This window comes from Colletotrichum scovillei, assembly GCF_011075155.1.
Source record: "Colletotrichum scovillei strain TJNH1 chromosome Unknown Contig00001, whole genome shotgun sequence".
Classification (NCBI taxonomy): domain Eukaryota; kingdom Fungi; phylum Ascomycota; class Sordariomycetes; order Glomerellales; family Glomerellaceae; genus Colletotrichum; species Colletotrichum scovillei.
The window spans coordinates 4361139-4384303 of record NW_023336259.1 but is presented as its reverse complement, the minus strand read 5'-3'; the positions used below and the strand labels follow the sequence as shown (position 1 = coordinate 4384303).

Here is a 23165-nt window from a genome sequence, read left to right as displayed (position 1 = left end):
TACGAAGCGAGATGACGGAAGAGGACTTCTTGGTTCCCAATCCAAGTTCCGGACGAAGCGGGAACAGTCTGAGGCCTGATGAGTTTGCCGGGTTGGACGGTTACACTTACAGAGTCTGCATTGTTTAGGTAGTCTCAATGATACGCATAAGACTGTCTCACTATTCGTATCGAACGCTACAAGCTATGTCTGCTGTGCACACCCATCAACACAATTACATATATAATTAGTTGTCTAATGTTTTGAAGGGGGATCGTGGTGCTAAATGATAATAGCATTCAGTCACTGGATCCAATCGGAACTATAATGGGCAACGTGACTATGACCTTGCCATGTTGACACCGCGACTCTCTACTCCTCCTCGGCGGGAACCTCATCCTCGTACTCCTCGGCATACTCGTCATCCATGCCCGCGTCCTGGTACTGCTGGTACTCGGACACCAAGTCGTTCATGTTGGACTCGGCCTCTGTGAACTCCATCTCGTCCATACCCTCGCCAGTGTACCAGTGCAAGAAGGCCTTTCTGCGGAACATGACGCTGAACTGCTCGCCAACTCTGCGGAAACTGTTCTGAATCGCGGTGGAGTTGCCGATGAACGTGGACGAGACGTCGAGACCCTTGGGCGGGACGGAGCAGTGGGCAGTTTGAATGTTGTTGGGGATCCACTCAACAAAGTTGGTGGAGTTCTTGGTCTTGATGGCGTGAATTTGGTCTTCGACCTGCTTCATGGACACCTTTCCGCGGCTGTGGAGGGGGTTAGAAGTAGCTCGAGAAAAGGGGGGGTGAGAGCACAACTTACAACATGGTGGAGCAAGTCAAGAAGCGTCCATCTCTGAAGTCGGACGCCAACATGACGTTCTTGGGGTCGAACATTTGCTGCGTGAGCTCGGCGACGCCAAGGTTCGAGAAGGACGCGGAAGAGGTGAGGGGCGCGAATCCGACGGTGAAGAAGTGCAATCTCGGGAAGGGCACGAGGTTAACAGCCAACTTGCGGAGATCAGCGTTGAGCTGGCCGGGGAAGCGGAAACCAGTCGTCAGGCCGGACATGACTCTCGACACGAGGTGGTTCAAGTGTCCGTATGAAGGATGGGCCTGCTTAAGCGTGCGTCTGCAGATATCGTACAGCGCCTCGTTATCGATACAGAACGTCTCGTCCGAGTTTTCAACGAGCTGGTGGATCGACAGGGTAGCATTGTACGGCTCGACGACGACTTCAGAGACCTTGGCGGACGGGAGGACGGAGAAGGTGGCCATCATACGATCGGGGAATTCTTCGCGGACCTTTGCAATGAGCAGAGTGCCCATACCGGATCCCGTACCGCCACCGAGCGAGTGGGTGATTTGGAACCCCTGAAGGCTGTCGCAAGCCTCGGCCTCGCGGCGCACGACGTCCAGGACGGAGTCGACGAGCTCGGCGCCCTCGGTGTAGTGGCCCTTTGCCCAGTTGTTACCGGCGCCGGATTGGCCGTTGACCATGTTGTCCGGGCGGAAGAGGTTGCCCAGCGGGCCGGAGCGGATCGCCTCCATCGTGGCGGGCTCGAGATCGACCAAGACAGCGCGAGGGACATACTTTTGTCTACCGGCCTACGTTGCATGAGTTTGCGGTTAGAATTTTGAGAGATATCATGAGAGGGGGTGAGGCGCATGTGAGATCATGAGGCGCGTGTGAGATGAGAGTAGTACCTCGGTGAAGTAGACGTTCAATCGCTCAGATTGCTGCTCATCAGTTCCAGTGAACCTGGGAAGAACGTCAGCATACAATGCTCATGGATTTACATCATGGTGACTGAGCAGCTGGAAAACTCACTGTCCATCCTGATCCAAGCCATGCTCAGGGTGAATGGTTTGCCTGTTGTCGCAGACATTAATTGCACGTTCAACTAAGTCCTTTCCACATTGATCTTAATGTCGAGATTGGCATGTTCATACCAGAAAGCAGTTCCGACTTGGTTGCCCTACAAAGACTCATCATCAGTAAAGGCGCGTTGTGACGCGTTGAGCGCCGGACAGGGGCATGGGGAGACGTACACACTGGCCGGTTTGGAGGTGAATCTAGAGTGGATCACATAGCGTTAGTCTTCAAGAGGGACTTTACAAAATATGGTACTTGAACATGTGCGCGCAACTCACAATTTCACGCATGATGCTGGTTTGAGGATAAGACGGGGTTGTGGTATATTACGATGGTTGAAGGACGCAAGACGCAGGACGCAGATTTTTACCCCGCTATCGAATTGTTGAAATCACGACAGGTGGTCATCTTATAGCGGGATTCCTTATTTCACAACAAACCCCTATCCTGTCCGTATCGCACGCTCGTCTCGCTTGCGCTGTGCGCTTGTTCGCCCCGGATAGGCCCGACCGTGGACTCTCGGTCTGGACTCGGAAAACCATCCCCCACATGTTGGTACATGCATCTTGTTAAACTGCTGCCTTTTTTTGGAGTTTGATAGCTGCCTGGTTTATGATGTGTTTCTCTGGCACAGCAGAGACATGGGCTTCCCGGGCTGTCACACTTTGATGTGGGAAGACAGAATAGACGGTGAGCGGTCAGAGCTTTTTGGGGCACTTTTTGGGGGGAATCTGTGTGGGAAAAAGAGAGAAAAATTAAGAAATAAAACTAAAATAAAGACAAAAAAGAACTTTGGCTGCCCAACCAACGATTCGAGCGGAGGTATCACCTGGGAAGAGACGCAAGCTAGACCATGTTGGGCCCATGACCCGTAGAAACGATTGGTAAATGTTGCTCTGTGCCACTCGAAAGTCTCTTGTGGATGTGTTCAAAATCCCCAAAGAAGAGTCTCCATGTCTCCATGTTCGGCGATAGGCGCATCATCAAGACTCAAAAGGTGTGGTGTCACCATACTCGTACATCTTGTTGAAGAGCGTTGCCTAACGCCGTGACGCCGTTCCAAACCGCCCGACCAATGACTCTTTGGGATATACAGCTGCCTGCACTCCCTCGAAACAAGCCAGTTGTTGTCCGTCGCCGTGTTGATTCACGGTTGCTAGGTGTCTGCCTGCGTGTGTCACACCACCACACCCCATCAACCGACCGGTGCCGCCGCCGCCGCTTGGCCGGACGAGCCTGATCAGAGAGTCCGAATGCCCCCTCCCCTTCTCCCGTTCAGTCCGTGCTCATTGCCCCTCGCTCTCGGCGGACGAAGAGAGTTCGGCGCGCGCTTGAAATTCCCCCATGGCTCGGCCAACATTCCAGCGCGCACCCACGTGGGACGATCCAAACATGGAAGAAGTTAGGAACGGTGCAGCTGAGGAAAATCAGGGAAAATGGAGAGCTCAGCTTCCCCGCTCCCTCGAGTCCCCGGTGGCCTAGATTTTACATTTGCAGCGTTGGGTTTCGCGTCTCACGACGGCTTGGCTGTCTGCAGCACCCACGGTCTGCAAAGACGGACTATGCCGACGTCGTTGCTGACGGATATGGCCTCTCCCACATCCCGGAGCCACGGAGTCTCTCAAAGGTCAAATGCTGCATAGGACCTAAGCTTGCTGCGGACAGCCGAGTCGTCGTAACAGCGCGGAGCCGCGAACCCAACGCAGGAGGCAGACCTGCCCGGCCGTGGGGGAACGCGTATGTATGTGGCTTGAGAAGGCTGCTGATTCTGGACGAGAACTGTTATCCAAGCCCATCGCAGCGGAAGCCAAGAAGAATTGTTAATGAAAGATAAGGTTATTCATTCTTAAAAGTTTATCGCCAAGCGAGCATTGCTGCCATTGCACGACAGGTAAAGCAGAGTTTACATGTCCGCGCCCCTGACATGCCAATGATATCAGAGACATGCTGTGCGAGTGCTGATCATTCACATTCGACGAGGGCCTGCTTTGCCAGCTTCAGCACATCAACCAAGCAACCTTTGACACGGAGGGTGGTGATCCAGCCACTGACGAGGGGCTCAAGATGATCTGGAATGCAGATGTTTTGGGCGATCAGGGGCAGACGGGCAAAATGAAGGGTGTTGGCGGCTGGGCAGCGGGAGCGGCAGCGTGTTTTCCTTTTCTTCTTCTTCTTCCTCTCAGCCTTCTCTCAACTCGACCGTCACCCCGGGGAGCCTCACGAAAAAGTTTGCATGAAAGCGTCGTCGTCGTCGTCTCCTTCAGCCTCTTGCAGTAAACCCCTCATACGTCTTGGGTAGATCTAGACACCGATATGGCCTGGACCCTTTACTCGAATCCGATCAGAGTACCCGACCGTTTACCAAAAGCGATCGGTGACAGCGGCATCTAGTCTGGCTAGACGATAGAATCTGGTTTAGGGGGACTCGTAAGTTCTCTTTCAGACTGAGACATAGTGTCTTGAAGTTAAATGAACCGGAGGATGTGGCTTGCGCTTCAAAGAAACTGAGGAGTTTTCACCCCCAAAGCCCCGTGTTGCTGAATGCGGTAAACCTGCCGGGACTCGACTGCAGCTGTGCAATCCCCATGGTACCGACTCCCGAGGGAGACTCCTGAAGAATGAGAATGGAATGAGATATATCTACATCCTCGAAACCCTGGTCTATGCGGGTTTCCTTTTTACTCTCCCATCTTCAAGTCACCACTTGGAACACTCTCCTTGATTGCATCCTTTTCTGCTCTTCTTCAGCTTCTCGACACTCCTATTTTCCCGGGTATCATCAATCTCAGTCTTCAGCTCAGTGGCAGGAACCATCCTTCCATTCAGCCAGTCATTCCTTACGACGACTTTACTTCGACCAGAAAGATCCCGGCGATTTCGACATATCCGAAGCCCCCAATTCCCACATCTCAAACCACCGCCATGCACTTCTCATCCAGCGCAACCTTCGCCTTGGGGCTGATGGCCACGCAAGCCGCGGCGAGGGGCATCGTCAAGGTGCCAAAGTTCAACGTAGCAGCCGGAACCCCGACCTACACGACCACTCTCACCGCCCCCTTGACGCCTGTTCCCACGATCTACGCGCAGGCGACGGTGACCTCGTCATCGACCTCGTCCTCGGCGACTGCCACCCCAACTGCCTCCTCCAACTCGACCCTGAGCGCCGACTTGCAGAGAGCCCTCGACCTCCACAACATCTACCGCGCCGCCGTTGGCAACGCCAACTTGACCTGGGATGACGACTTGGCCGCGAGCGCTCAGGTCTGGGCCAACCACTTGACGACTGTCGGCAGCCTGGTCCATGACTCGAACCCCGGCGGCCAGGGAGAAAACTTGGCTTCGCAGTCGGGCGGCACCACCACCTACTTCACCAACGGTGTTCAGCTGTGGTTGGATGAGAAGCCGTTGTACGATGGACAGCCCATCCGCACCACTGGATCGCCCAACTACTTGAACTATGGTCACTACAGTGAGTACTTTGGGCTTTGATTGAGAGGAACATTGCAACTAACAAGTTGATAGCTCAAGCCATTTGGAAGAACACCCAAAAGGTCGGCTTGGCCATGGCCACCGACTCCAAGGGTACCACCTTCGTGGTTGGACGTTACTTGCCTCCTGGAAACTAGTAAGTATATCATCTGATACTCATCAACCTCACAAGTCTAACTGTTCTCTTTCAGCATCGGCCAGCTGCCCTACTAAGCATGGAAGGATGGACTACCAGTGTTGTTTGAGATGTTTTAATCAACACCGTTGGCTGGGCTTGGCTTTTCTTTCGATTCTAGACCGCTTCTCCTTCACTAAGTTGCTTATGCTCATGGCAAGATCTCCATGCCTTGGACCACTTCACTGCACATAGATTGTACAGTTTCCGTTCAGAATCTTCAACAATTCGAGAGAAATGAAAAAAGCTTAGACACAATACCGAGCAATCAATGAATCAACCTCTGCCACACTTGCAATGAAAACAAAATGCCGAATCCGGAAAAGGGTTCAAGGTAAGGTTCTGACTTGGCAACGCCGTCTCATCTTTCGCCGAGTGTCCCCGCCCCCACCAAACAAAGACCGCCGTCCGAAACTCGGCGGACGAACCGGACGTGCACTCAACTCATACTCACATTTCCAACACCACTCACTCCCAGTCTCGTCCGTCCGAAAAGTACACAAGCCGTACACAGCATCAATGTCTCCGCGCCTCGTACTCACATAATGGCAGGCACTGAGCGAGGTACCATCACAGTCCGCACCGCTGCTTCGGAACGGCGAGCTGCAGCCGCCAAACGCCGCTTCGTCCGCAGGGGCACCAAGAGTTGCTGGGAGTGTCGCAGACGCAAGATCCGCTGCATCTTTGACGATAAGGGACCTCGAGATACGTGTAAAACGTGCTGGCAGAAGGGGACCCCGTGTGTTAGTCAGGAGTTCCCCGAAGAGGATGCCCAGACGGCTCCGGCTCCGGTGGGCAGTCTCGGGGACCGGCTGAACCGGGTTGAGCGACTGGTCGAGCAACTGTACCACCGGGTGGACGATCTTGATGTCCCTTTGCCCACTTCGCCGCAGGAGAAGGTAACAGAGAGCTGTAGCCCCAGAGCAGAAGAATCAGCCGCCATAGGCCCGACTACAGATTCTGAGGCTCTCCGCAGCCCTTCATCAACTCGGAACGCAGACTCATCAACGGTAGGGGTAGGCCAAACGCTTGAAAGTATTGTCTACTAACGAACGTCTTTTTATTGATCAAGATCCAATCACAATGTGAGAGCAATGATGCACAACCGAACGAAGACTCATCACGTCCGAAGGCACCCTCTCATTATGAGACCACGGCAACTATCCGCCCAGCAGTCAATGCAAAATTGGCTGCCTACACAAGACAGCTTGCCGCCGCAATACCCGCCATAGAAGATTGCAGGGTCATCTACAAGCTCTACTCCGAAGCTGACATTGTCTTTCAGCTCATGTTCACGCCCCACTGCCTATTGGAGCAGCTAAAGCCAGAGTCCGTCGAGCACTACTTGGAGTCTCTCAGAACACCAATGCATCCCACTCTACTGGCCAAGAAGATGCTCATGTTGGGTACGATGCTTCAGCGCGTTCCTACCCACGCTGGAGAGGATGCGTCCGAAGAAACCTATCGTCTCGTGGACAAGCTTGCGGAGACGGCCATCTCTGTGGTGTGCGAGAATAATGTGCTCCTGGGCACGCTCGACGGCCTCGAATGTCTTATTCTGCAAACTGTCTACCACGCCAACGGAGGCAATCCAAGATTATCACTGCTGACCTGCCGCCGCGCGATTACTGTGGCCCAGTTGATGGGCCTGCACCGCCCACACGATCCGGCTACCATTGAGACAGTGGACCCGAATTCGACAGCCGTTCCTGGCTTCGTGTGGTTTCGTCTGGTATACTTAGAGCGCTTCATCTGCCTACTTCTAGGGCTTCCCAGCAGCACCCATGATGCAAAGGTTATCAACGACGAAAAGACGCAGACGTACATCAACAGCCATCACATTGACAGGCTCGAACAAGTTCACTCTTCCATCGCCGCCAAGATCATACAACGAAACGAGTCGGGGTCATATCTGTTCGACATGGAAACCACTCACGCACTAGACCAAGAGCTCCAAGTTATAGCAACAACCATGCCCCCGCGATGGTGGACTATTCCCAACTTCACCAAGCCTCACAAAGACCCCATGACAATAGTCCGTAACAGCCTCAACTTAGCCAACCAGCTCTTCCACTTCTTCCTCATCATCGAACTCCACCTACCCTTCATGCTCCGCCACTCCAAGAACGGCGCGGCCAGCAGCAGCAGAATGGCCTGCGTCGACGCGAGCAGGGAGGTCCTCTCCAGGTTCATCGCGATCCGCAACCCGGAGGGAATATGCAGCATCCCCGACGCCGCCGACTTCTTCGCGCTCATCGCGGCCATGACGCTCATGCTCGCACACATTGACGCTCGCAGACGCGATAGGGGGAAAGACATCCTCGCGCACCAGAGGCATACGGACCGCGACAAGGTCGAGCAGACGTTGGAGCACATGCGTGACGGGAGCTCCAAGAATACGGATATGCTTTCTATGAAGAGTGCCGACGTCTTGAAGAGCTTGCTTGCGATCGAGGCTGATGCCGCTGGGGGTTCGACGTTCACTGCGAGTCTGAGTTCTGCGTCGACGCCGGCTTCGGCTTCGTGTGGTACTGGTGGTGAGGGGCGGAGCACAGGTGATGCCAGAAATGTCCTGCAGCTTAAGATCCCGTGTTATGGGACGGTTATCATCTCGCCTGATGCTCCTCCTTCTCGCGAACCTTGGATGCCTGTCACTCGTAACCAGCAGGGTGTGGTTCCGGACAGTCGTGCTCCGGGACATCTCAGTGTTGCGAGCCCCTTTGTTGCAGGCCCCATGGCAGGAGTATGTCCAGGAGGAGGGGCTAGTGTGATACCAGGCTCGAGTGGTCAGGGTGAGAATATGCAGCTCGATCCCAATGTCGATCCAAGATGGCTTTTTGAACTCGGAAATCCTAACCTTTTGGGCAATGGAATCGCCGCTGGGTTAGAGGACTGGCCGTTTCAGGGGGTTGATGCTGCCTTTTTTGACAGTATGATTAGGGGGTTCGAAGGTGGTGATGACTATGGCGGTTCAAATGTGCCATGAATGCATTTGAATCCTCATTCGAGAAAACAAAAAGGACGCAAAGAAAATGAATCTGCCAGGGAAATGCAAGAGTGGAACTCTTTGGCGAAGGACCGTATTCATAATGATTCGTCTATGGACAGGATTCCAACATCATCATACATCAAGTAACTAAAGCATATGGGGTATCGAAACAGTCATCCCAGTCTTTCTTCCCAGACGACCAAAACTTCTCTAGAATATCCTTCGTCGCTAGAGGTAAATACGCACCAAGGTGTACACTCTCATCAGCTAAACGATTAGCGATGAATGACCTTACCGCCGCGCTCCCCGTTTTAGCCTCGAACCCAGCAACAATCATCGGCCACATGACGCAGCTCCTCAGAACCTGAGACCCGGCAGCTTTCTCGAGGAGGGCCATGAGCTTGCTGCCATGTATAGTCTTTACGGCCCGCCATCCCGCGGACGCAGGTATCACACAAACGCTCTGCAGGGAGGCAATGGCGAAGACCACGACGGCGGACTGATACACCTGCGCCATTGTCAAGAATTGCTCTTGCGATTCGGTCTTGGCGGCGGACCAAGTTTCGGGGGAGAAGTCTATGATCCGCTCGAGGAGGTCTTCGGCTTCTGTCTGGAGAGAGTCCAGCGTGTCTGACGACTCTGGTTGCGTAGCGAGGTACCGAAGACGGTTGACGCAGATGATGTCGATGAAGAGTTGTACGGGGCAGGGGAGGAAGGGATAGTATCCTGTTTCGTAGATTTCTTGGGTGAGATCTTTCATTTCGAAATTGACTAGTGGTGAAACTTGGTCGTATGCCGGGCTTGTTGAGTTTGCCAAGTTCTCGATGCTGTGGGTGTGAGTTTCATCAGTGCTCTGAACCTACAGTAGTAGCGGTTCATGTAGAGTGAGGTACTTACATCTTGCAGAATAGGATTACAGTCTTGTAGCCTGGCGCAGCGTCGCAAACACTTCTCAGGCCACCTCGCATCTCGATGATGGCCATGAAACCATTGAGATGGTGCCGCCAGTTGGAAGCCGTTGTTGATCCCATAAGCTGCAGACAAACAGGTTAGGTCAGAGTTTCTCGGCTAGCGAGGGGACACGGGAGGCGGAAGGGGGATGGAGATGGAAGGGGGCCAAGACACGCACATCTGCGTATAAAAACACAATCACCGCCGCCATCGTGTAGTCGGAGATTCTTCTCTTTTCATTTTGGTGGCTGATCTCTCTGTTCAAAGCCTGAATTGCGGTACATCGATGCTGATGGAATCGGGCCGTGACTTCTGCTTGATGCAAGTCGTTTTTCTTCTTAGACAAGCTCAGCAAGCGGTGGTTGATGGCCATAGCAACGAGAGTGTGTTGGATAGTATCTCCCATGTACTGGATGTACGACACGGGTACAAGCCAGGGGCTGTTGGTCAACTGATTCGCTGCAAAGAATGGGTAAATCTGCTCGTTCCCTGTTGCAGATCGAGCATACATCAGTTTCTTGGTTTCTCGAACAAGACAAAGCCCCGATCCAGTAACGGAGTTTGGTGACTTACAGTAAAGTGTGGCCTCAATAATGTCGCAAGTCTCATCTCTCAATTCGTGACCGGGAAAGAGGTGCACGAGATGGCCAGTACGAGCACTCGAAACCTCGGATCTCACAGCCTTTGCAAGTTCGGACCCGCTCTGCTCTTTGGAACTCTCCCTTGATGAAACGTCGTCTTTGTTCTTGTTGGCAGGCGGGCTTTTCCGTTTCCACGTCCGAGTCTTGACCTTGCCAGGGGCAAGCCATACCAACGGCTTCTTGTCCTCGTAACCGGGACATACGACGCCGCTAGTCTTGCACTTTGAGCAGACGGGACGTGCCGAGTCGCAAACTAGTCGACGCCGTTGACATTCCCAGCATTGCCTTCTTCCGCTATGAGGACCTGTCTGTGGATGTGCTTGTACTTCTGTCTGCGGCGGTGCACCCACTGCGAGCGCCAATTGTCTAGAAGTGGAAGTCATCGTCTGATTAGGGGAAGTTCTCCGTCTCAACGGCTCGTCAAACGGCTTTACGTTTTGAGCTATTGAAAGTAGACGGAGTGACGGGATGGCACATCCATCCTGCCACCCGCTGGCTCGGGTCGAGTTTAATACATGTGGTGCGGAGTTGAGCTGCAGTTACCTAGGAGGTCAACCACAGCTAACCGGCGACGGCGAGCAGTGCCTGACCAGGGGCACAGTGCATGTCTTGGCCACTTCAATAGCCTAATGAGGTAAAGCGCGGGGCATTCCTTCGAGATCATTGCTTCTCTAGCGCGTCAGCAAGACAGCCCTATGAGAGATGAGAGGGCGATGATAAGCGAGCGGTGCGCAAATGGATGAGTCTGATGATATCATTGGATGATCTACATGGTACTGACCTTAAAGCTATGAGCTATGAGGCGTGCTGAACGAGAGCAAGGTACTGGAAATTTGGAGAACCTCTACAAAGCCAATCAGACCACAAGAGCCATAGGTATCCATCGTAAGTAGCCCAATGAAACTCAGGAACACGTAGCAGGTGAGGTGAAGCTGGAAGATGCTTTCAAAACATGAATCACATAGAGGTAGTAATAGCACGATTTCGTCAACGTTCAAACTTTATTATCGTGACTCTTTCTTCTGGGCTGTTCTTGTGTAACTTGACAACTTGTCTCTGAAATTTGGGTTTCACTATCACACGCTTTTGCAACTAGGCCTGTATAGGTGAGCAGACACCGTCAAAGTGCATCGGAAGCCGGAAATACCTACTTCCGAGCCACTTGCGTCGATGGTTTAGTGGTAAAATTCTCCGTTGCCATTCAGCAGCGTCGGGGAGCCGGGGGTTCGATTCCCCCTCAACGCATTCTTTTACTTTCAGGGATCCTCGCTACTTTTTGCACCTGACAATCGCTCCTCAATGGGATTCAGGTAGGGCTGCGTACGTAGAGGGTTCGTTATCATTAGTGAGTCGATTGTAAATCAGGTGGACGATTGCAACATCTACATTGCACACCTGACTGAGGTGGGCATCCGAAGGGCAGACAAGTCTAGGCGAATGAACATACCAGTCCACCAACCACAGGCTCAATGTAAAGTGTAGTTTCTGTTGGATTTCATGTCGACCTCCGAGCTTCAGACGTTGGAGAGAATATCGGTGGTGAGGCACTTTCCTCGGTATCGGTTCTGTGAAGTGTCCGGCGAATGATTATGGATAGCTTTTATCATGCGATCGTCCGAGAGACTGAAGTCAAATGTTGTGAACCGGCCCAGACTCAAACGTTACTTTGGGGCCAGCTTGCTCTACGTCTAGGAGCTGACTTCCCGCGTCGCAAATAGCTTCTTAGCGTCAGGGTCCAACTCCTGACCGAGCAGAAATTACAAGTGCGACCCTGTAAACTTGGGGTTGCACCGGTAGCCGGACACGTCGGAGACTCGCGACATGAACGCGTTGTGAACCCGCACTAGCTTCACATCAGTAGGCGCTCTCATTTCTCAGACTTGTGACTGGAGTGAGAAGCCATCCGAGACTATTCCGTACTCTGTACATCGCTAGGCACAAACGACGCTGAAGGTTCCGCGTGCCTTGACTATCCGTCGATTAGACTTTGGGTTCATGTTCAAGGCCACATCAGTGCAACCACAATGTGAGGATGCGGGACGAAAGGTAATCACTTACACATCGTTGGCAAATGGCCACTTCCGCCGAGGGTGTGCAAAGGCCTTGAGGCTGGAGCATAGTCAAAGTTGAGATGAACTCTGAGTCTCAAGACTCCTGCACCTCCCCTATCCATTCATCTCCCCACGCGCCTGAGTGCAGTCATCACCACTTGATCACCACACTTAACCAGTGATCCCCAGGGACTGATTTTGGTCAAGTCGAGGACCGTGCTCTGTCGCAAAGTCCGACATGAACCTTGTCCCCTGCAGCCCTGCCCTGGCTCCGTGGATCCTTGCAAGTTCCATTGTCGAACGGTGAGGCGGGGGCATTCTCTTTCCTCGCTCCCGAGTTTCCCCAGGACAAAGACCGCCTACGAGTCCGAGAAGGATCTTTGCTGAGAGGGTTTGCACAGGCTTCAAACGGGACAGCTTATCGACCCCTAGGCACGTCGCGAAGGCTTAGCGATCCTACCGGAAGAGCCGTAACACCAGCCACTGCAGGCCATGAGCGCTTCATCAGCATCTAGATGCTGAAAGAAAAGCCGCCGGCGAACCCACTGGCCCCGATAAAAAGAGACTGGGATGTTGGAACTTTGAAATTACGCAAGTCGTCCTGCGCCGCATTGCGGATATTCCGTATGCATGTACGCTTTGACTTCGGAGCAGAGGCAACAACAATCCAGCCAAAGTTCCGTAGTCAAGACCTCGGGTCCGAGTCTTCTCGTCATCTGGTCTAAGATCACATTTGGAGCTGAATAGAAGAAGGCAAAGAGGATTGTACGCCACTGCTGTTTGGCGTGTGAAATCTTCGTTATCTCATATCCCATCATACTGGTATGTATAAGCCACTGTGCAAACGATACGCGTGAAAAGGAACAATCGCAGGGCAGGGAAGCTGAGCGGTAGCTTCATGAATCGTGTACATGATACGACTTCACGCGCCCACTTTGGTCTTCCCTGCCGGGTATCTGACGACGCTTTCAAGAGGCTCCCCGTTCTCCACCAACACCGTAAATGCGTAAGTAAGCCTATTTGAGGCTGCGTGTGCTTGCTGTCCACTGTCACTCATAACGACGCCTGCCTTGTCGTCCTTCTTATCGCCGCCGCATCGTGACTGTCACTGCTGTCAACGTCCTCTTCCGAGATCCAGAATTCTGTTCGCTTCTGGATACCTGGTTCAAGTGGGATGTCGCTGTGGTCGCTCTTTGACAAGGAGGGCCTGCGCTCCGAGCGTATAAATGTGTCGGTGTTACTGCCGTTGTCGCCATGTAATCTGCTGCCGTTGTTGTAAGCAGATCGAGAGCGATGTGACGAATTTCCGTATGCTGAGGGATGGGAACTGGGGAGCTGTTTTTCTCCAAAGAAGTAGAACCAGAGGGATCTGGAGAGAGCCAGGTTTCCAGCAATGATTCCGAGGTAAAGCTCCAAGTTGGACCAAATTGCGGTTACTGCGTATACGTCTAAGCATGCTGTTAGCTAGGTCTATTTGGACGCCCGACAAAGGAATGGTCTTACAACTCAAGTCGTTAGTTACCAGGCCGAGAGAGGCTGCTCTTGCAATACCGAAGCCAGTTGCGCTGCCAGGGAGTGTCAGTTAACTAGTTCGATTTGAGGGGTTAGAAGTTGCTCACATCAAACCGAGACTCATTAATGCGCCGACCGAGAGTTTGGTCGACAGTGGTATGCGGACTTGCCATACTACAACAAGAGGCAACAAGGAGCATAATAAGTCTGTAGCGACGGAGTATGCTAATGGGCAAATGTGTCAGTCGCAAGCCACAAAGATGACACGTCCCTGTGCCTGACTTACAGATAGTCAGGTAAATCGAGTATATTCGAATCTTGGCGTCCCAGCACACTCCATTTCCTGTCCAGTATGCCTCGACGGGATCGCACTCGGCGAGCAGGATGATGATGACGCCAAAGTTGGTGATGACCAGACCAGCCATGACGGACCACAAAAAGTACTTGAGCCGGCTGGAGTCTTTGATGCGGAGCAGTAGGAGCATGATGGAGCACTTGAGCAAGCAGATACTGGCGAATAGAAGGATTTGCGCGAACCATCCAAGCATGCTGTTGTTGACATATTCCTCTGTCGAGATGTACCATCGATGCCTCCCATTTCCCGAGTTGCCCTGAGCGCACTGGACACCATATCTGACGATACCGAGGCTGGCGACAATTCCCATAAGATAGTCATCCCACCCCAGATGCCGTAATGCGAAGCGAACATATAGGCGGATCGAAGTTGTGAAGACGACAAAGAAGATCAGTACGCCAGAGACACCAAGGAGGATCGGGTTGACGTTCTCGTCCGGCGGCAGCGGATTCGGAGGGGTGACTGGCGCCATCGTGAGCGCCTACGTAGGAGTCTGGTGGACTCAGGCCTGGGTAGCGTGAAAGGAAACGCCAGGACAAGGAACGAGGGTGCAGCACGCAAGGAAATAACAGGCCATGCGCTGGATAAATGTATGAGAGAGAAGACGAGGGCCAGCGGGTAATCGACCCACGGGATAGTCTCTGCACAAGGCAAAGACGAGGACGATCGCCAAGATCTGCTTTTGGATGGCAGCTCGTTTACCCCCGGACTTTTAGACGTCCCACTCGACGTGCGGCCTTGAGGAGGAAAAGGGAGCGTTGGTCGTCTTAAGAGCTGCGACGAAGCTGAGAAGGAGGAGGAAGAGAACAAGCTACATGCAATTCCGCAGTAGCCAGCCCTGCATGCGCGGATGGAGGAAATATGAGATGCAAGGAGGTCAAGGCACCACGGCGCATATGTCTCAGATGGGCGAGACCCAATCTACACATCCCGCGGTTGGGTCGGGAGGAGGGTGGTAAATGGTAATGATTTGATGCCTTGGACGCCGACGACGCCGAGGTGGTGTTGTGTTGGTTTGGTAGGATGCAAGATTGCCCAGCCTTTGGTTCGATTCTTCCAAGATACGGATAATAGGCATTTGGTAGTTTGTTTCGTTGCCCCGAGCAGAGAGGCTGCATGCCAAAGGACGGGAGCTAAACGCAAATGTCTAAGACCTGATTCTCTCAACTATGTCCATTTGAGGGATCGTTGTGTCTTGCATGGCAAAGATGGGGGACCCATCCCCCAAAAGAAGAAGGGGTCTTGGCTGGGAATGACTGGGAGTCCCGTATTGTGGAAGGCCAGGTTGGACGAGCATCCTCTCCTCTTTTCTCTTTCGATTCCCGCCCAGCTTCTGCGAGCTCCTCTCTGGTTGCTTGGATACAAATTGAGTTTGAGCGGCCTCCATTCCCCTGCGTATCTCTCTGGGTTGTTGATGAGGGCACGCCGCGCCCGAAGGAGGGATCAAAGTTGACCCTTGCACGTGTGGATTCTTCTCATGCTGCGACTTGCAATGCCTGCGCATCTGACAGGCTGTGGGATGTTGCGCAATGTGCCGCAGGTCTCCCAAGGGGTAAATATGATTTACGTACACAGACTTGTGGGCTCTTCTTGCCAATAATTACCAAGCAAACACCCGCAGCAGAGTTGAGCAAATGGAGTAAGTTGATGACGATCGTCTTCTTACTTTCACTTTTTGACTTTCCCATCCCATCTTTCTCCTCCTTATCTCTTGACGTCTCAACGCACACAACACATGTAGTTGGAGGCCATGAGACAGATTCGGACACAGACCAGAAAGCATAACGGGTAGCCGAGCGGCGCGCGGCAGCTTTTCTGCTCTTCCCGCTCGAGAAACGAGGGGCGGACGCTGGCGAGAGTTTCGGTCGTGCGAATGGGTGGTGCCCGAGTTTAATTAATGGAGGGTATTGGTACGACTATCAGGGGTATCCTGGGCACTCCGTCAGCAGGCTGCGCGGCGAGGGACGAGCTTTCTAAACAAAGATACCAAAGAGGATCCAAACCGTTGAGCCCCCGAGGGGAAACTCGGGAGAGAGAGAGAGAAACGGGGAGACGGGGAAGAGCCGGGAAACGCCGTTGTTAACCTGTCAATGCTTCGAGAGACGTGGAGTTATGATGGAATTGTTCATAACTGACTGAGACGGATGATTTGTTCAGACAGGGTCACGTCGACTTGTCCAAATGGGTCTGACAGGCCTATCCTTGAGTCATGAATCTAACCCCGGAAGCGACCGGCCGGCGCAGCTCCGCAATCGTCAACGGTGCTTCGCCGGATAGGCACGTTGATGGCACGGTAACATTCGCCCGGGTACACAGCCATCCCCGTCGGCGAACACGTTGAACCGTGGGACGGTTGATGTTGATTCGCGGCGTAGTAGGGGGACTTTGCTGTGCCGTTCGTCTCTGGTAGAGCAGAACGCAACCGAACCTGCATAAGTGTCTGACATTCCCTCGTCATCCATTCTTTTCTCCCCTCTCTTCAAGGTTGGGGTAGACAGTACAGTTTGGCGGTTGTCCAACAAGTCGTGTTGTTGGACCGGCGCGCTGGTAGCTTACACGCGCATTTATAAGTGCTTACGCTGCCGTGTGACACCACCACAACATACCGCCACCATTTCCTCCCCTCTCGGGACTTCTTCAGCGGTACCTACGAATAGTCTATAGCATATGAGGATTCTCGGTACCCCACTAAGCTACCATCATGTTCCCGTCCCTCCAGACCTTGAAGGACGGGCGACCTGGGGCGGAGAACAAGGATATTTCTTTGGGCCGCGTGTATGATTACTGGCGCCGTTTTCTTGGACTATGGATAAGAAGCCCTGCTAACTTGCTAAAGAAGCTTGTAAGGGGATTAATAACCGCATTATTGACATTCGACTTTCACTTGAGGCAATTTTGGGGGCTGCATACAAAAAGAGACACGATCCTGCTGCCGCATGGAACATGGCACGCCACAGCACGCCCTCCACTTCGTGTCGATTGGTACCATTGACGAGGTTTCCCAAACCTGGACTTAATGTGCAGATATCACGCTTATTGCTTTTGAAAGCTCGAGCGTTTGCTTCTCTTTTGATCTAGACTCTAGCAGAACTTGCAGAAGCGCGTTTCCCAGATCGCCGAGCCGAGGGTTCCTAAACTTTATTTTCTCGAATGTGTGGGAAAAGATCGCTGCATCGTCTTAGCCATGCTTGTCAAGTCGAGTCTCGCCCTCGCCTCCGCGGCCCTTGTTTTGGGTGCCGCTTCTTCCTCCTCCTTCTCGTCACAGCCCTATGAGGATACCTACGATTATGTAAGTTGTTCTCATCTATGCTCTCGGACGTTTGCGTTGCTTCGTTTACGGGGTCGCTCTGTTCGACCTATTCGTTTGTGCCCTTTTTGGGTGTTTTACGTTTGCCGCGGCCCGGGGGAGGACAATTACCTGACACACTAACACTTTGTCTTTCCCACCCCCAGATCGTCGTCGGCGGTGGCACCGCTGGAGTAGCCGTGGCGGCTCGTCTCAGCGAGGGGCTCCCTGCCTCCAAGATCCTCCTCATCGAGGCGGGACCGGCGGTGTGGGATGAGCCTAAAATCAACGTCCCCGGCATGAAGGGCTCGACGCTGGCCACCAAGTACGACTGGAACTTCACAACCGTGCCGCAGACCAATGTCAATAGCCGAACTTTCACGGTCAACCGAGGCAAGGTCCTCGGCGGCAGCTCCGCCCTCAACCTCATGTCGTACGACAGGGCTGCCGCGGCCGAGTATGACGGCTGGGAGGCTCTCGGCAACCCGGGATGGAACTGGGAGACGATGATTGCCGCTATGAAGAAGTCGGAGAACTTTACTGGCATCAATACCGATACGTACGGCTCCGAAGGTGTCGGTGACAGCGGCCCGGTCAAGGCTGTCATCAACCGCATCATTCCCGAGCATCAGAAGACGTGGATCCCGACGATGAATGCCCTCGGTATTGAAAGCAACTTGGAGTCACTCGGCGGAGATCCTCTCGGAGTGATGTATCAGCCCAGTAGTATTGATCCGACTCACTACAACAGGTCATACAGTGCTAATGCCTATGTCCCCATTGCCGGATCGAACTTGGAAATCCTTTCCGGTACTATGGTTATCAAGGTCAACCTCGGGAAGGCTACAAGTAACTCGAATCTTCTGGCGGCCACGGGAGTTACTCTCTCAGACGGAACCGTCATCTCAGCCAAGAAGGAGGTCATCCTATCAGCTGGCTCCATCCAAAGCCCAGGCTTGCTGGAATTGTCAGGCATTGGCCAATCCTCGGTTCTCAACGCCTCCGGCATCGAACAAGTCATTGACCTCCCTGGTGTTGGCGAGAACCTCCAGGACCATCTTCGCATTCAAAGCTCCTACCAGCTCAAGGGCAACTTCACCTCCTTCGACATCCTCCGCAGCAACGCTACCTACGCCGCGAAGCAGCTGGCCCTCTGGAACGCCGGACAAGTCTCGCTATACGACTACACCGGCAGCGGCTACACCTTCACGACCTGGGCGCAAGCCATCGGCAACGACTCGCGCCTGATTTCCCTCGCCAAAGAAGCTGTCGGCGAAGACCCCAGTGTCGTTGACCAGAAAAAGCTAGAGTTTATGACCGATCCCTCCATCCCCCAGCTCGAGGTCATCTTCTCAGATGGCTACACCGGCGTCAAGGGGTACCCCGCGTCAACATCTCCTCTCTTCGGCGAAGGATTCTTCACCCTCATCGCCGCGATCATGCACCCCTTGAGCCGGGGCAACATTCACATCAACCCCGTCAACACCACTGGAAAGCCCGTCATCAACCCGAACTACTTTGCGCACGAACATGATCTTGAGGCAGCGGTCCAGGCCATCAAGTACTGCCGCAAGATCGCAACCACCGAGCCAATGAGATCTATCTGGGAGAACGAGTACGAACCTGGATTGGATGTTGTCCAGACCGACGAGCAGTGGAAACAGTTTGCTCTTAACACGACGTTGAGCATCTTCCACCCCGTCGGAACCTGTTCCATGCTCCCGAAGGAGGATGGCGGTGTTGTTGACAGCGACCTCAAGGTGTACGGCACCTCCAACCTGCGCGTTGTCGATGCTAGCGTCATTCCTCTGCTTATTTCTGCACATGTACAAACTGCCGTCTATGGTATTGCAGAGATCGCGGCTGAGCGCATCATCGCAGATGCTTAGAAGTAAACGCGGGGCCAGGCGTCTATGAGATGATTGATGACAGCATAGACTAGCCCTGGAGGATTCTTTTCATAATTCTAATGATAATTTTTCACCAATATTAGCACAATTCGCTTAGAGCCCTAGTGTGATAAGTTGCGCTTTCTTGCAATATCTGATGAGAAGATGACGAGACCAGGGGCTTTCCTTCGATGAAGCTGTATCACGCTTGAGAATAGCTCTCTAGTGACGCCACAGCTTTGAACTTACTGAGCCCCTTGGACCGTTGATGTCATCTTGCAGGCTGTAACGTTTGGCCATTATACAAACATCACACAGATAGAACTTGGTGTCTTGTAGAACGAGTTGACTCAGGATTGTGTACTCCAACCATGCTGATGGGAGATTCAGTGAGTGCATATACGGACAACCGTCACAGCCAAAGCATGCTTGAACCAGATATCATTTGGTAGTCTGAAATGATTTATTTACGGAGAGAAACTTTATACATAAGATAATCTAGAACGAAACATGTACGTTGAAGTGGCTCAGGAGTTCATCGTCGTCACCCGCAGCCGGTACCTGCCATGATCACATCCACTCAGCACTTGAGGGCTCAATCATCTAGTGCAGGTGAGCATGGCGTCTGAAGCGCATGGCCTGGCGCTGGGCGCGCTTGGTGACGCCGTTACACTTGCTGGTCTCGGGGGCAGTAGAGTTGGAAGAGCCGGTGACGGTAACGGCAGCAATCTTCTCGGCGGCGTGCTCGGCGGTGATCATGATGATGGATTGGGTGTTGCCGGTGGGCAAGTCAGGGTGGATGGAGGCGTCGACGACGAAGAGGTTGTCGGTGCCGTAGACCTTGGTGTCGAGGTCGACGACGGCGGTACCGTCCGTCTTGCGGCCATCGTCGGTGCCCATCTTGGCGCTACCGACCCAGTGGTCACCGGAGATCATCTTGGTGCTGATGATGTCGTCGGGAGTGGCACCGGGGGTGACGTAGCTGAGGGTGGAGTTGCTGCCGCTGGTGAGGTCGAGCCAGTACTGGACAAAGTCGGACATGGCCTTCTTGTCAGCAGCGTCGATCAACCAGGGCTTGGTGTTGAGGACGGTGTTGCCGGAGGCGGTGATGCCGAGCTCGCCGAGGGTGGAGGTGCCGTGGGTCAGGAACGTGCGGACGGTGATGATGCCGTTCTGCATGGCACTGGCAGTACCCTGGAGGTAACGGGTGCGGCCGTCGGAGCCCTCCGCGGAGGTCCAGAGGTGCATACGCTGAGCGGCCTGGGTGATGGGACCGGAGCCCTGCTTGTAGAGGTCCAGATCGCTGGTGACGGGGTTGGAGGCGATGGCGTTGAAGGCGTAGGCGCTGAAGTTGGTCTTGGAGTTGAACTGGAGCATGACCTGGGCGTGGTCCTGGAGGTGGTGTCCGACGGGAAGGTCGATCCAGTCAGCCTGGTCGGGGAGAGTGACTCCAGTGCTGGCAGCTCCGGACTTGACGATCTCCAGGGCATCAGAGCGGCCGATACCAGAGTTCCAGAGGAGACGGGGAGAAGACATGGCACCGGCGGCGAGGACGACCTTGCCGCCAGCGTTGATCTTGATGATCTGGGTGCTGCCGTCGGCGGCCTGGGTGAGAACACCGGTCATCTTGCTACCGGTGCGGAGGACCTGGATCACCTTGGTCTCGAGCTTGAGGGTGAAGTTGGGCAGCTGCTGAGCGAAAGGCATGTAGGTACGGGCAGGGCCGGCACGGAGGTTGTCCTTGATGGACCACGAAGGGCGGGAGAAGACGGAGGACTTCTCGTTGGGAGACTTGATGGAGTCAACCTCGTTCCAGCCCTTGGCGCTCAGGAGGCCGGAAAGGACACGGAAGGTCAAGTCATCGTAGTACTTGCCGTCGTCTGAAGGCTCAGTGGTACCAGGGTTGCGCTCGTAGAGGCGGGAAGCGGCGTCGGAGACGTCAGCCCAGTTCCAGCCTGCGGGCCAGCGCTGCCAGTCGTGCTCGGGAGGGTGGATGAAGTTGAGACCGTTGATAGAGCTGGATCCTCCCAACAAGCAGCCGGCGGTGGAGGCAGTGTCACTGCAGAGGGACGTTCCGGAGAGACTGGTCATGGAGCTACCGAGCGCAGGAATGTCGTAGGGGGTAAGGGTGTCGTTCCAGGGCAGAGCCATGTCGGAGCCCAAGGCGACGGTGTTGGCAGGGCCACGCTCGATGAGGAGAACGCTGGAGCCCTTCTCGGCGAGACGCTCAGCGGCGATGATACCAGCAGGGCCACCACCGACGACGATGACATCGTAGGTGGTGTTGGAGGTGGTGGGAGCGGGGATGGTGCTGTTGCCAGGAACGGGGGTGGTGGTGCCGTTGCCGGGGACGGGCGTAGTCTCAACAGCCTTTGCGTACTTGGACCAGGTATCGAACTTGGCGGACTTGGCAGAAGCAATGTCAAGACCGAACTGACCGAAGCCAGCGGAGTGGTAGTTCAGGGCAGCAGCCGAGTCGGAGACGGGTGACGGGCTGGTGTCGGAGTAGGCCCAGCCGAGGATAGGGGAGTCGCCAGCCAAGCTGGTCCTGTCGTTGATGCAGTTCTGGCACAAGAAGGTGTACGAGAAGTGAGTGCTGTTGACAAAGGTACCGTTGGCGATGGGGACAGCGGAGACCTCGGTGGCAGTGTAGACGTCGGGGTTGGCATAGGCGCTTCCCAGGCGGAAAGATGTCTTGATATCCTCACCATCGGCCCAGGCAACGAAGAGGAGGCCGTTCAACATGCCACCCTTCAACGAGACGGCACCCCAGTTACCCTTTGTTGAGATGGGTACAACCATCTGACCAATGAAGTCCGTTCCGATGGTCTCGGGGACCGCGATACCGAAGCTGTATGGGTAGGCGGAAGGCAGGTAGCGTTGGAAGTCGATACCGGTCTGGGGGTCAGAGTAAGCCGAGGCTCGCAGCTGCGCGGTGGCAGATCCAGCGAGCCCGAGAAGGGCCGCTACTCCTGAGATTGTAGAGCGCATGATGGCGATCGTTTGCAAGTTCTTCTCAATATCTCGAGTTTGTTCGGTTTCGTTTTGGGGGATAAGGAGTGGATTTGGAAACTGTTCAAAGAAGGGAACAAGTCTCAAAATGGGAGTGAATGAACGTAACCTCTAGGGTCAACAAGTGAAAAATGAATGAAAACACCGTACTAGCGGTGACTCGAAAAAGAAGGAATGCACGAAAGATGCGGCTCAACGATCAGAAAGGAGAGTCAGGTCGTGTCGAAGTTGGAGGCGGCCCTCTGGCGTTGATATTATATCTCTCCATGCCTTCTAGACTTCTCTCCTATCCAACGATCCGTCATCCAACAACTAAGTGCCCACCGTACCACTTAGTATCCGTACCTGGAGGAATTGTACAAGACGGGAAGGACCCCCACTGAAGCAAGTTTCCTTAATCTCACATTGCCCAAGGATGGCTGCTGCTTGCATACTGCGCAGTCCGGGGTCCGTAGCGCCAGACCAGGGGGTCGCAGAGATTCTCCGTGTTGGTCTCGGTCGTCGGCAGACCCGCTGAAGTTGGTGAACCCCGGGATGTGCATCCTTGGGGCCGCTAGAATGTTTGATGTAAACTTGTCTGCTATCTGGTGCCAAGCGCGCCAACTGAGCCAGCTCGCGCTTTGTTTCAAATAAGAACACAGTCATTGGCAGAGCTCCCAAACGAGGCCATCGCCGCACTTGCAGGCAGATGCAGGCAACGCAGGCGACTTGTCCCTATGACGTGCCGTGTAATTTGAGACGGCTTGTTTTACTTACATGTGAGGTGTCCCACTTACCGCAATCGCGAAGCCTGCAGGTGATCTGGGCGCGCAGTGCCGCCCCCTTTCGTCCCCTCTTCGTTGGTGTCCAGCGGTGAAATGGACCGACCTTCAGCGCCTCTGCGGCCAACCAGCTCCAGCCACTTTGAAATCTTCGGATGAACTGACCGAAGGGGGGCGGCGGCCGCAGTGGATAGCGGGAAT

At 54.0% G+C, this 23165-nt stretch overlaps 7 protein-coding genes across 7 annotated transcripts; 3 read left to right on the top strand and 4 right to left on the bottom strand.

The window, feature by feature from the left end:
- Positions 1 to 155: 155 nt before the first annotated feature.
- Positions 156 to 2403, bottom strand: HER10_EVM0009646 (tubulin/FtsZ family protein). The gene is made up of 7 exons (XM_035479128.1): positions 2132 to 2403; positions 2030 to 2053; positions 1931 to 1956; positions 1809 to 1850; positions 1685 to 1739; positions 801 to 1585; positions 156 to 745 (listed from the first exon to the last, which is right to left on the bottom strand). Exons 1-7 carry the CDS (start codon positions 2141 to 2143, stop codon positions 352 to 354), a joined length of 1338 nt encoding a protein of 445 aa, XP_035338762.1. The 5' UTR covers positions 2144 to 2403; the 3' UTR covers positions 156 to 351.
- Positions 2404 to 3137: 734 nt separating this feature from the next.
- On the top strand, positions 3138 to 5805 carry HER10_EVM0012696 (uncharacterized protein). Its single transcript, XM_035482085.1, has 3 exons — positions 3138 to 5322; positions 5376 to 5478; positions 5534 to 5805. The coding sequence occupies exons 1-3, from the start codon at positions 4776 to 4778 to the stop codon at positions 5553 to 5555; spliced, it is 672 nt and encodes a 223-aa protein (XP_035339031.1). The 5' UTR covers positions 3138 to 4775; the 3' UTR covers positions 5556 to 5805.
- Positions 5806 to 5958: 153 nt separating this feature from the next.
- Positions 5959 to 8593, top strand: HER10_EVM0005724 (uncharacterized protein). The gene is made up of 2 exons (XM_035475329.1): positions 5959 to 6527; positions 6590 to 8593. The coding sequence occupies exons 1-2, from the start codon at positions 6063 to 6065 to the stop codon at positions 8501 to 8503; spliced, it is 2379 nt and encodes a 792-aa protein (XP_035338376.1). The 5' UTR covers positions 5959 to 6062; the 3' UTR covers positions 8504 to 8593.
- Positions 8594 to 8601: 8 nt separating this feature from the next.
- On the bottom strand, positions 8602 to 10576 carry HER10_EVM0001369 (C6 zinc finger domain-containing protein). The gene is made up of 4 exons (XM_035471119.1): positions 10031 to 10576; positions 9636 to 9946; positions 9404 to 9540; positions 8602 to 9333 (listed from the first exon to the last, which is right to left on the bottom strand). Exons 1-4 carry the CDS (start codon positions 10479 to 10481, stop codon positions 8646 to 8648), a joined length of 1587 nt encoding a protein of 528 aa, XP_035337986.1. The 5' UTR covers positions 10482 to 10576; the 3' UTR covers positions 8602 to 8645.
- Positions 10577 to 13202: 2626 nt separating this feature from the next.
- Positions 13203 to 14488, bottom strand: HER10_EVM0010421 (uncharacterized protein; the record flags this gene model as incomplete). The annotated part of the gene is made up of 4 exons (XM_035479881.1): positions 13203 to 13597; positions 13653 to 13714; positions 13769 to 13886; positions 13948 to 14488. 4 exons carry the CDS (start codon positions 14486 to 14488, stop codon positions 13203 to 13205), a joined length of 1116 nt encoding a protein of 371 aa, XP_035338838.1.
- Positions 14489 to 17200: 2712 nt separating this feature from the next.
- Positions 17201 to 19191, top strand: HER10_EVM0005856 (GMC oxidoreductase; the record flags this gene model as incomplete). Its single annotated transcript, XM_035475459.1, has 3 exons — positions 17201 to 17305; positions 17470 to 18471; positions 18601 to 19191. The coding sequence occupies 3 exons, from the start codon at positions 17201 to 17203 to the stop codon at positions 19189 to 19191; spliced, it is 1698 nt and encodes a 565-aa protein (XP_035338390.1).
- A 516-nt stretch (positions 19192 to 19707) lies between these two features.
- Positions 19708 to 22539, bottom strand: HER10_EVM0009434 (uncharacterized protein). The gene has a single exon (XM_035478920.1). It carries the CDS (start codon positions 22180 to 22182, stop codon positions 19795 to 19797), a length of 2388 nt encoding a protein of 795 aa, XP_035338745.1. The 5' UTR covers positions 22183 to 22539; the 3' UTR covers positions 19708 to 19794.
- Positions 22540 to 23165: the final 626 nt, after the last annotated feature.